The sequence below is a fragment of the Ipomoea nil genome, unplaced genomic scaffold (assembly GCF_001879475.1).
Source record: "Ipomoea nil cultivar Tokyo-kokei standard unplaced genomic scaffold, Asagao_1.1 scaffold0317, whole genome shotgun sequence".
Taxonomy (NCBI): Eukaryota; Viridiplantae; Streptophyta; class Magnoliopsida; order Solanales; family Convolvulaceae; genus Ipomoea; species Ipomoea nil.
Window position 1 is genome coordinate 2,102,632 of NW_017616745.1, and position 10,943 is coordinate 2,113,574.

At 38.0% G+C, this 10,943-nt stretch overlaps 2 protein-coding genes across 2 annotated transcripts; both read right to left on the minus strand.

Moving 5' to 3' along the window:
• Positions 1–362: 362 nt before the first annotated feature.
• On the minus strand, positions 363–1,046 carry LOC109165685 (sporamin B-like). Its single transcript, XM_019314560.1, has one exon. It carries the CDS (start codon positions 1,044–1,046, stop codon positions 363–365), a length of 684 nt encoding a protein of 227 aa, XP_019170105.1.
• Positions 1,047–3,151: 2,105 nt separating this feature from the next.
• LOC109165695 (ABC transporter G family member 11-like) lies at positions 3,152–4,125 on the minus strand. The gene is made up of 2 exons (XM_019314573.1): positions 3,533–4,125; positions 3,152–3,439 (listed from the first exon to the last, which is right to left on the minus strand). The coding sequence occupies exons 1-2, from the start codon at positions 3,962–3,964 to the stop codon at positions 3,152–3,154; spliced, it is 720 nt and encodes a 239-aa protein (XP_019170118.1). The 5' UTR covers positions 3,965–4,125.
• Positions 4,126–10,943: the final 6,818 nt, after the last annotated feature.

Below are 10,943 nucleotides of genomic sequence, written 5' to 3' on the forward strand. Positions count from 1 at the left end.
TGAACATTTTTACCCTTAAAAATAAGTATTTCATTTATTTGAGTACGATTTGATTCGAACCTTAGTCTCTTCTTCTAAATATTGTCAATTGAACCAGTGAATCTGTGTGGGCTAAATAAACTATTGGAGGGAAGCTTGTTGTTAATATAGGACCTCAGGATTAATAAGCTATTTGTTCATCATAGATAATAATTTATGCTTGTTTATTTAAAGATTATAGGGTTTACACAAACAGTACACAACAATCTAGGATCTGTTATAAGTTGTGAAACCTGCGACTAACGTCACTTATTTAGCATAATTAACTTCCAAGATCCCACACCCAACACAGAAAAACGAAATTCCTGACCTCACACCCAGGTTTACAGTGTGAAATCTAAACAGTTTCTAGTTTTCCTGAACAATACAGGGAGAAAAGAATTTTCACTCAGAACCCAACGCACAGCCCTGGCCGACTCGTCGAAGTTTAGGTCAACGTGGTAGCATTTGTGGCCGCCAAACGGACAATAATCGATTCTGTAATTGTTAGGGTCCCCTCGGGCTTCAATCTTGAACTGGCCGCTAAGGTCGGAGACAAACTCGCCGGAGTTCAAGAAGAATTGTTGGGATGGCCTGTCGTACTGGATCCCCCAATAGACACTACTCGCGCAAACCCGGGGCGTCGAAACGGAGAATTCGAAGCTCAGGAACTTCGACGGCAAGACGACGGCGGCGTTGGGGTCCGTCGGCCTGACCCTAATGGGGTCGCCGAACGAAAAGCACCGCGACACGACCACGTTGCTCGCGCATTGTGCTGTAGAGTTTAACCAGGCAAGTTGCACTCCTGCGGAGGCGGAGTGCGGCGTTTCGATGGAGGTTATGTAGTAAGTTTCGCCGGCCCGGAGCTCGTTTCCGTCGGTGTCCACCACCGGAGTGTTGTCGGAGGCTACTGCTGCGTCGGCCGTGGGAAGGCGGATGGGAAGGCGGATTGGATTGAACGCAGAGTGAGTTGGGTTGGGAAGGAGATAGAGGGAAAATGCGAATAAGAGTATTGCGAGGGTTTTCATGTTGCCGACAACTTGGGAGAATAGGTAGTTATGATGTTTGTAGGTAATGTTGTTTGAACTTTGAAGTCTCATTCAATTTATAGATGACAAATGTTTGCAGTTCATTCCATGACCCAGGTCTAAAACGACGCAGTTTGTGTGTGCAGTGTCTAAATAATGAGGTTGTTAGAGTTAAAAAATTGTGAATATAGAGTTCTGTTATTGTGAATATTGAGTTCTGTAATTTTGTATTTTGATATCTAAAATTGTGAATATAAAGTTCTGTAATTGTGAATATAGAGTTCAAAAATTGTGAATATAGAGTTTTGCTATTGTGAATATTGAGTTCTGTAATTTTGTATTTTAAGATCTAAAATTGTGAATATAGAGTTCTAAAATTGCAAGTGAGTATAGAGTTCAAAAATTGTAAATATAGATGAACAAATTTTGAAGACAAACGGTAAGGAAGGAAGCAATTTGGACCTGGGTCCACCTTGCAAGGTGGACCAGGGCCCACAACTTATTTTGCCGTTCATTTATTGTTAGCAAATTATGTTGTAGGGTGAACACGGTTTTAAAACTGTCATAATTGTGAATATAGAGTTCAAAAATTATGAACATAGAGTTCTATAATTATAATCATAGAGTTTTATAATTATGATCATAGAGTTCTGTAATTGTGAATATAGAGTTCACTAATTGTGAATATGAAGTTCGAAAATTATGAACATAGAGTTCAGTAATTATGAACATAGAGTTCTGTAATTGTGAATATAGAGTTCAATAATTGTGAATATGAAGTTCAAAAATTATGAACATAGAACCGTATCCACCTTGCAAGGTGGACACAGTTCCACAGTATAACAATTATATATTGTTGGTTTGGATTTTCCTCCCATGTGATAAATAACTCATGTTTGGATCAAACCTTTTGTATCCATTATTTGTTGTTGAATCTCCACTCATTAGAAATTATGTTATATATGTACAAAGGAAAGGATTGTGGCGGCAGCACATTATATTTGTGCAAAAGGAAACAATTTTCCTTTTTGTTGATTCTCACATACTATATAGGGAATACAATTTATTTCCTTTTTTGGCTAAAAAGGAAAAGGAATCAAATTATATATTGGCAGTGAGGAATTGAAGACGGCAAGGTAGACGTGAGAATTAAGAGGCAGTGAAACCAAATTTCTTTTGCTTCTTTCTTTGTCTCCTTCAGTAGTTCGGTAGTGTAAAGAGAAACAATTCAAATAAAGCTTTTTTCCTTGGTCTTTTCTTTAGCATCGTTTTGAGTGGATTTTGTTGCACGTTTGATATTTTTGTCGTGAGTTTGCTAAAATTCTTGGGTGTTTTTTTCATCAAAAATTCTTGGGATCAACTTGTTTGTTATTGGCATCTTTTGAGTATATTCTCATAGTATTTGTATTCTTTTTCACCAAGCTCGTGGTGGTTGAATATTTTAATTACGAATTAGTATTCCTTTTTGGTCTGTGAATTATAATAGAAGTCTTTAGCCTTTTTTTTTTTTTTTTTTTGAATGCATAGAAGTCTTTAGCCTAAATTTGTTGTATATGATGATTTTTTTTATGTTTGACTCATGTGGTAGCCTAAAACTTTGTACCCAAAATTTGTTATAGTGAAAATTTTGTTGATGGTGGTCCATGGCTTTTCCCGTAATTTTAAGATTTTCCACGTAAGTCGTGTGTCCCTTGTGTTGATATTTATTTTCGACTATTGTGTATTATCTCGTATTTGTAAATCGTGACGAATTTGTGATTTTTATTGTTACAAAGGGTGAGGAGATATATTAAGGGTTTTAAATATTTTTGTCTAAGAAAATTTGTGTGATGCATAGTGTTTGTCATGTATTTACTAAAAAAAATGTTTGTTTTTCCGAAATAGCACCCTTCATTATCAAATAGAACAAATTACACTTTGGGTCCTGTGAGTATTAGGGTACTGGCAATTTGAGTACATGACTTTCAAAACTCTCAATTTAAACCTTTATCTATTCATTTTTTGGCAGTTTTGGTCTTCCGGACCAAATTGCCGGCCAAAATTGGCCGGAAAATTATTTAATCGTTCGAATTGTTTTTGGGTGAGGGTAAAAACGTCATTTGTGTTCATATCCGGGATTTGGGTTCATCGAGAAAGAGCAATCTGGGCCGCATCAAGATCTCGACGGCGATGCTCACTCTCCGCTTCTCTCCTCCGCTGATTCCTCGCAAGTGCCAATTCCCAATCACCGTATCTGCGCAATTCTGAAGCCCCATTTCTATGATGGTGCTCTCCACCAGCGCGCGCTTCTCCGTCCTCGGCATCCTATCCGGCAGCCGGAGCTGAGCAGAGTAGGAGATCGTTTCCCGGACGGTCAGAGTTCCGATCAGGTTGTCGTCTTGCGTTACGTATGCCTGTGGAAAGGTTTGAGAGAGGAAATTGATAAAAAGAGTTTGGAAAAGGAATGGAGATTTTGATGGAGTAGAGTAGAGTAGCGGTTTACTCACCGCAGTTCCGAAGGAGAGCTTGGCTTTGTGGCCGTTGAGGACGATTCTGCCGGAGAGGAAAGCGTTGGCGGCGAGGCGGCCGGAGAGGGCGTCGAGGAGAGTAGATTTGCCGGAGCCGGAAGGTCCCATGAGGGCGGTAAAGGTTCCAGGCTCTGCATACCCGACGAGACCTTCCAGAACATTCTGGGTTTCTCCATTGCCGAGAGTAACCATAACCGTTAAATCCTTCCATGCCAGCCTGGCGGAGACGTCTCCCATGAACTCCGTGTTAGTTTTCTCCTTCCACAGCGTCTCGCTGAGAGGACTCAACCCCCCAACCACAATCCCATTCCCTTGCGGCTTGCTCGCCTCTATCTCCATCATCACCTCCCCCGCCACCGACGAAGACGCCGCCGCCGCCGCCGCCGTCGAGTTTCTCATCCTCGCACTCATTCGTAATATTCGATCTTCAACAACTTAATTAACTAATCTCCCCAATACTACTCCCAAGCATAAATAAGCTCGATCGATCTCTGCAGGCAAGTTCCGCACTTGTAGAAGTTGAATCACGTACTGCAAATACGAACTGAACAGAAAGAAAGAAACGAGATGCGTATGAATGGAAGATGAGTTTTGAAAGTCCTGCAAATAACAAATGACGTTTTTACCCTCACCCAAAAACAATTCGAACGATTAAATAATTTTCCGGCCAATTTTGGCCGACAATTTGGTCCGGAGGACCAAAACTGCCAAAAAATGAATAGATAAAGGTTTAAATTGAGAGTTTTGAAAGTCCTGTACTCAAATTGCCAGTACCCTAATACTCACAGGACCCAAAGTGTAATTTGTTCTTATCAAATATTAATTATAAAATTGACATATGGAATAAAGAAGGTTCAATAAATGGTAGGTAGGTGGAACTGGTACGATTCTCATATCGCCAATTTGCCCTTCACTAAATGGGATGAGAATATGAGATAGAGTTGATAATGATCATATGCTGGCCGTAGGATTTGGGAGGAAATATCGAAAAGAATTGTTGCCTCGTGGGATAGTGGTGAACAATGTGATATGCCACGTTTAAGTTGCGGTTGAACGTACATTAAGAATTAAATTGACGCACTTTAAGTACATAGCACACGCACATTAAGCGTACAAACAAAATATTTTAAGAACACTAATCTCACGCACATTAAGCACAAAACTCACATACATTAAGCACAAAATTTACGCACAAAGTTTCAACAACTATTCACATTAAAAATACAAATCTCACGCAAATTAAGCACAAAACTCACGCACTTTAATCACAAAACTCATGCACATTACGCACAAAACTCATGCACCTTAGGGTTATAAATTCATTAAGAGTTGTAGCTCAACCTCACTAGTACACCCATCATAGGAATGACCAATTAGTGTACTATTTTGTGATTCTTTCCATGGCTTCGTTTGACCACAAAAGTGGGATCCACCACGAATTCATCACATCTTGGGCGTTAAGTCATTCCATCAATAATTCAACAATTAACCTCATAATCAGTCTTCTCTATTAAAGTAAGTTAATCCTCTCGATCAAGCTTACGTACACTTTAACGTGTACTTTATTTATCCAAAAATAATTCCCTTGAAATTTCATGTTCGACATCAAATATTCTCTTTAACCATTATTCTCGATACCACAGAGAGACTTTTGAAAGAAATATATAAGGAGTTAATTGCCCCCACAATGCAACACTTACAAATACTTTTCTCAAAAGTATTTGATTTCTTACCCAGATTTATCTTAGGCGCTAAACATTAGCTCCTTAGAAGGCTAAGCTACGCAGACTTTATAACAACTCTGCACTTGGTTAATACACACTCAGCTCAGTAGTGGATTATATTTCAACTAAAATGGTTACCTCAAACCACTAAGATTTCCCTTTATATAGGAATCCTAGATCTTGAAGACGACTCAATTAAGACTTTAAATCATATGTATAATTGCTCATTGCCAGTAAGCCACATAGATAATATTGTTTGCATGTTGCTTCAAGTTAAACAACATAATCATAAATTTCACATAATTTCTTGAGAAAATTAAATCTCATATTCAAAGATTATATTTAAACTAGCATTTATTAGAGAATGATTTATCTACATAAATTTCAACAAGGTAAAATTCAACATATAACTTTACCATTCAAAGTTATTTCAACTTCACAATTTTCCCTTCACTTGAGGAAACTCATATATATGGCATTGGTGTAATGCAAATCAATAACAAATTTATATTTATTCTCAAAAGGACAAATAACCCGTAGTTATTTATAACATGATAATTAAATCAATGCTGTTATTAAATCACTTAAGCAATATCTATTTGCAAGGCTTAGATTTTTAACATCATGTGAAAGTCAATCTCATTTCAGACGAGGATCAAGTGGCACTTTAACTAGCCTGCATGATCAATGCCTTCTTAAAAATTTCATGTCGAGCATGGTTGCAGTAGGCGTTGGGCGCTAGTCGGGCGCCCGGGTAGCGCCTAGCGCCTAAGCGGCCTAGTCGGCGCCTAGGCGGAATCTAGGGGGCGCTAGGCGGTCGCGAAAAAAACAGTAGCAGACTTGCAATTTGACAATTTTAATGAGGCTGTTTTCAACATTCAATCAAATAACACATCCAAATAAATGACATAATGACTATTCATAAGTCATAACATCAAAAGAATATTAAAAAAATAAAAACTCAAATGAAATACCCAAATACTTCAATCATCCAAAGATTGAAAGTATCAAACTAGTCTACGAGTGTATATATGTCATATTATATGTATTTGTCATATAAATGGAAAAAATTAGCAAGGTCGAGTTGGTCGGGTTAACTCGACTAACTCGACAGAAATTGACGAGTTAACTCGGCGTAATCGGACGAGTTAGGCGCTAGGCGGCTGAATTAGGCGCTAGGCGGCCGGTTTCCTAGGCGGGAGCCTAGGGCGGAAATCGCCACGGCCTATGGGCGCCCAGCGCCTAGGCGCCTATTACTCGGTGCCTAGGCGGGATTTTTACAACCCTGATGTCGAGTGGTGAAATCGAAATTTATTTAAAAGCCACATTCCGCCACATTCCTAAATAGAATATTCAAGAATGATGACTCTTCCACGTACTAACAAATTTCAACAATTTAAACTAGCCTTTGATATGTGCTTATAATAAATCAAGTACATGCTTCAGTTTCTAAACTCATGTAACAATAACATATACGCATAATGCACCACAATTTTTTTTTGCATGTTAATTTAAATAACATGTGATTTCTCATTTGAGGAAAAATAATTTCACGAAAATATTTTATTTTCACGCACCTACATATATCACCATAATTATAACATCTTGTATTAAAAATTCAAGAGCATAACATCATATAAATTAATAAGGATATATGTGGTATATAAAGCATTACCTTAAATGTAACAAAGACTAAGTCATGATACATTCTAAAAAATAGCATACTTACTGCATTAAAGTAGCTAACCTCCTAGTTATGCAAATCTCCTGCAATCTTAATCAAAAGAATTATATATCAATGTGTATAACATGCACACCCAAGGGGGCCAAAAGATGAAACTTAGAGATAGATGATGCATGCATATATAGTCATCGTCGTGGCCTAATATCACCGGCGGTACTCCGGCTGCATCGCTTTATCACATCGCATTTTCGGTGAATCGCCGCCGATTCCGGATTTTCTATCCGAAAGGCAAATGATTTCTTAGAAAATGCTTAAGACGAGACCCCATAGAACGATGGACGTCGAAACAGCTTCACAAACATCCATTTTTCCAGGAAATTAATTCTTCCGCCACTACTGGAAATTCTGAAATTTCCGATCACCTGAAAATGATCTTAAATCAAGTTGAAAGCTTTGTTCCGACCACTTTTGGTATCCGAAAAAACCCTTGTTGCTATTTCTGACCACGTTTTGCTTTCAACTTGATTTAAGATCACTTTCAGGTGGTCGGAAATTCAATAATTTCTAGTAGTGCGCTCCAACAAGTGTTCTTGATCAAGGCATTTTGAAATTCATCAATGGAGGAATCACAAAGCACTTGTGAACATACCCAACCATTTACTACTTCAACAGATTCTCCGAAGCAGAGGGTGGAATACGCACTTCAATTTCCCCCCCACAAAATCCATTAAACTTAGTATTCCAACTTCCCCCTTGAACAGCTGCACCTGCCACCGCTTGAATCTCACCAATCCCAACAGTTTTGAGGAAGGCTTTAGCAACACGATTGAGGAGAGAATGGTTGAGTTCAAGGAATCCATACTGTTCGTCAGAGTGCCGAATCTCATCTAACAGCAATGACGACTCCAAGTTAATTTTTTGATGTTGTTGTAATCTACCGTTTTCAATTCTCTACAGTGCAAACCAGTTAACAGTTGCAAAATGCCATAGATACATTATTTTCACTTTTTATCAGCAAGAATTCGCTTCTATATTGTTGGAAAACATAAGCTGATAATGTGAAAATAAGAAATGTTGTGTCGTAATATAACCACTGCCATAGAAGTGAATTCGCCGCTACTGGTGCAGGCTCATAACAACGGCGTCGCCCCCGAAGGTTAACACAGCAATCCCCGTCTCCGTACACCCGGAGCAGGGATTGAAACATACACAACATTCTCAAAGTGAAAAAGGGACAAAAGAGTTTCAATAATAACCCCACCTTAAATAGTAAAAAGCCAAATAATTAGGACCATATACTGCCTAACAAATCTTGGTCATTCACCACCTTGTGGTGAATAGTGGACCAAGACTAAGTTATCTGTTAGGAACATATGTATTAGGATTTTGATGATACCAATGTAACTTAGAAGTAGACCCCTAACTTTTTGTCATTTATTTTGTTACCTTCGTCTTAGACGAAAGGTACCATAACTCACTGTGTAATTCGTGTTAAGTTAGCCAAACACACGAAACCGAGTTATGATCTTTTTGTTAGGTTTCTTTAAACGAAAGAAGAGCTGATTAAGCAGAACCACATCTCAGACGGACCACGGACCACGAATGAACAGATGATCCCTTACAATCGAAAGAAGAAACCGAAATAAATCTTTCAACCAGAGACATTATATCTAAAGTTCAGACTGCCAAGATAATCCATCTTCTCTCAACTCAAGAAGAATGTTGTCAAATGTCTCAGCTGATGGATCATCCTAGGAATAAGTATTCCTAAGAATGAGAGCACGCTTATCTAGGTGCATTAAATGCCATAGTACCACTTTTCAGAGCTAGAAGACAAAACATGCAGAAGTTCTTGTCTCCAACGTCTATATGGTACATCTGCATTTAATGAAGCAATAAATGCACTAGGCTCTCCGGTCTTTAACCACTGGATAATAGGTTTGAAATATCATCTCCCTCCAACGGATGAATATTTTCTCTCCTATAAATACCTATCTTCTCCATGATAGAAGGTGCTGGTTTTTATAACAATTGATCATACATATTCAAGAGCTCCTTATACAAGTTCACTCTCTCAAGCTTTTGAAAACCACTGTTTTAAGGTGTGAAGCTTACAAGAAGAAATATCAGAATTCATCTTCACAACCTTGAAGAAGTCTTGCACATTGTATACGTTGATCATCCAACCTTCAACCAGCCAGCCAAGACTTCAACCAGTTGGAGAAACACGCAAATCTTTTCTACCAACCCTCAACTCTGAAGAAGACGTTGATAGAGGCGGAGTAAACTCTAGGAGTTAAAAAACCTACGAGTAGCTGTCCGGCTTAGTGATCAAGGAAGCTATCTTGGTGTAATTTGTACTAGGAGTGATAGTGCAAACCTTTCACAAGTTGTGAAAGAAGAGTGGAGTAGGCACAGTTGGCCGAACCACTATAAAAATCTCTTATCTCTCTCTCTTTACTTTTATGTACTTTACTTTCGTGCATTGCATATCATTCTACCCTAAACGAAAGATCTCTTAAAAACAACAAACAGTGCAAAGTATTCTAAAACTCGTATAACATATTCGCTGCGTAATAACCCCGAAAGGAGTTATATAAAAGAGTTGAGTTGAGTCTATTCACCCCCCCCCCCCCTCTAGACTCTTCTTTTGACCCTACCAGGACCATCATTATCAATAAAATATTGGCCACACACTTGCATTTTCCCAACATTCCCATAACACAAGTCTTGTTCGTTCAATGAATCAATTCATAATTTCATAGTTATATTTAAGTTGATATTTTCTTTCTTTTAAAAAAATGCAATAAGATGTGTACGAAAAAATCATGAAAGTTTTATTTAAAAAAAAAAAAAAAAAGATACAGTATGTTTTTATGACACAATATCTTATACTTTTTTAGGTGATGAGTGAAACTCATAACTATTATCTAAAAGTATGGGGCAAATCATGTTCTTATGTAATAACTCATATACTATACATGAGTTACCAAATCAGCAATTCCTCACAGTGGGTCGAACATAGAACCTCACAGTTAACTCTAGAACGAATAATGTATCATTGGCATATAAATTAAAAATCTTGTGGTCCAATGGTACCAAGTTAAACACTCACATGGGAGGTTGTGAGTTTGAGCTAAATTAGTTACGAACCGATACTTTACTCTAATAGAGATAATAGACATTGTGAATTTACAATCCAATTTTAATATATATATATATATATATATATATATATATATATATATATATAGACTTTATATATATATGAGTTCTACTACATGTACTCCCAAATTCTACTCCCTCACTATTTTCATCATGTGAGTCCCAGAAAATATGTCTACATAAAAAATTTGTGAGAGCTGAGGGAGTAAAAGTTGGGAGTAAGAGATGACAGTACATGTAGTATATATATATATATATATATATATATATATATATATGGCGTGGCTTGTGGGTCTTAACGAGCCAGGCCCGTTAGGCTCGATTTTGACAGACCATCTTTTTTGCAGCCCTAACCCGCCCCACCACCGGGCGGGGGCAGATCAGCCCGCGGGTTCCGACCCATTTTGACAATACTAATTACTGAGCTATCTATTCAACCATATATAATAATTTATGCTTGTTTATTTAAAGATCATAGGGTTTACACAAACAGAACAATCTAAGCTAGGATGTGTTGTAAGTTGTGAAACCTGCAACTATCGTCACTTGTTTAATTAGCATAATTAACTAACATAGCTCACGCAACAGGACAGAATTCAGTTTTCCTGAACACAACAGGGAAACCATCATCATATTCGGTCAGAACCCAACGGAATGCCTCGGGCGACTCGCTGATGTACCGGTTAACGTTGTAGCATTTGTGGCCGCCAAACGGACAATAAGCGATCGTGTAACTGTTAGCGTCAAACTTGTCGACTTCAATCTTGAAATGGGCGCTAACGTTGGAGTCAAACTCGCCGGAGTTCAAGAAGAATAG

Coding starts and splice junctions, on each gene's coding strand:
- LOC109165685 (XM_019314560.1), bottom strand. CDS start 1,046: ATGAAAACCCTCGCAATACTCTTATTCGCATTTTCCCTCTATCTCCTT.
- LOC109165695 (XM_019314573.1), bottom strand. CDS start 3,964: ATGAGTGCGAGGATGAGAAACTCGACGGCGGCGGCGGCGGCGGCGTCT. Junction 3,440..3,532: donor AGCTCTCCTTCGGAACTGCG/GTGAGTAAACCG, acceptor ACCTTTCCACAG/GCATACGTAACGCAAGACGA.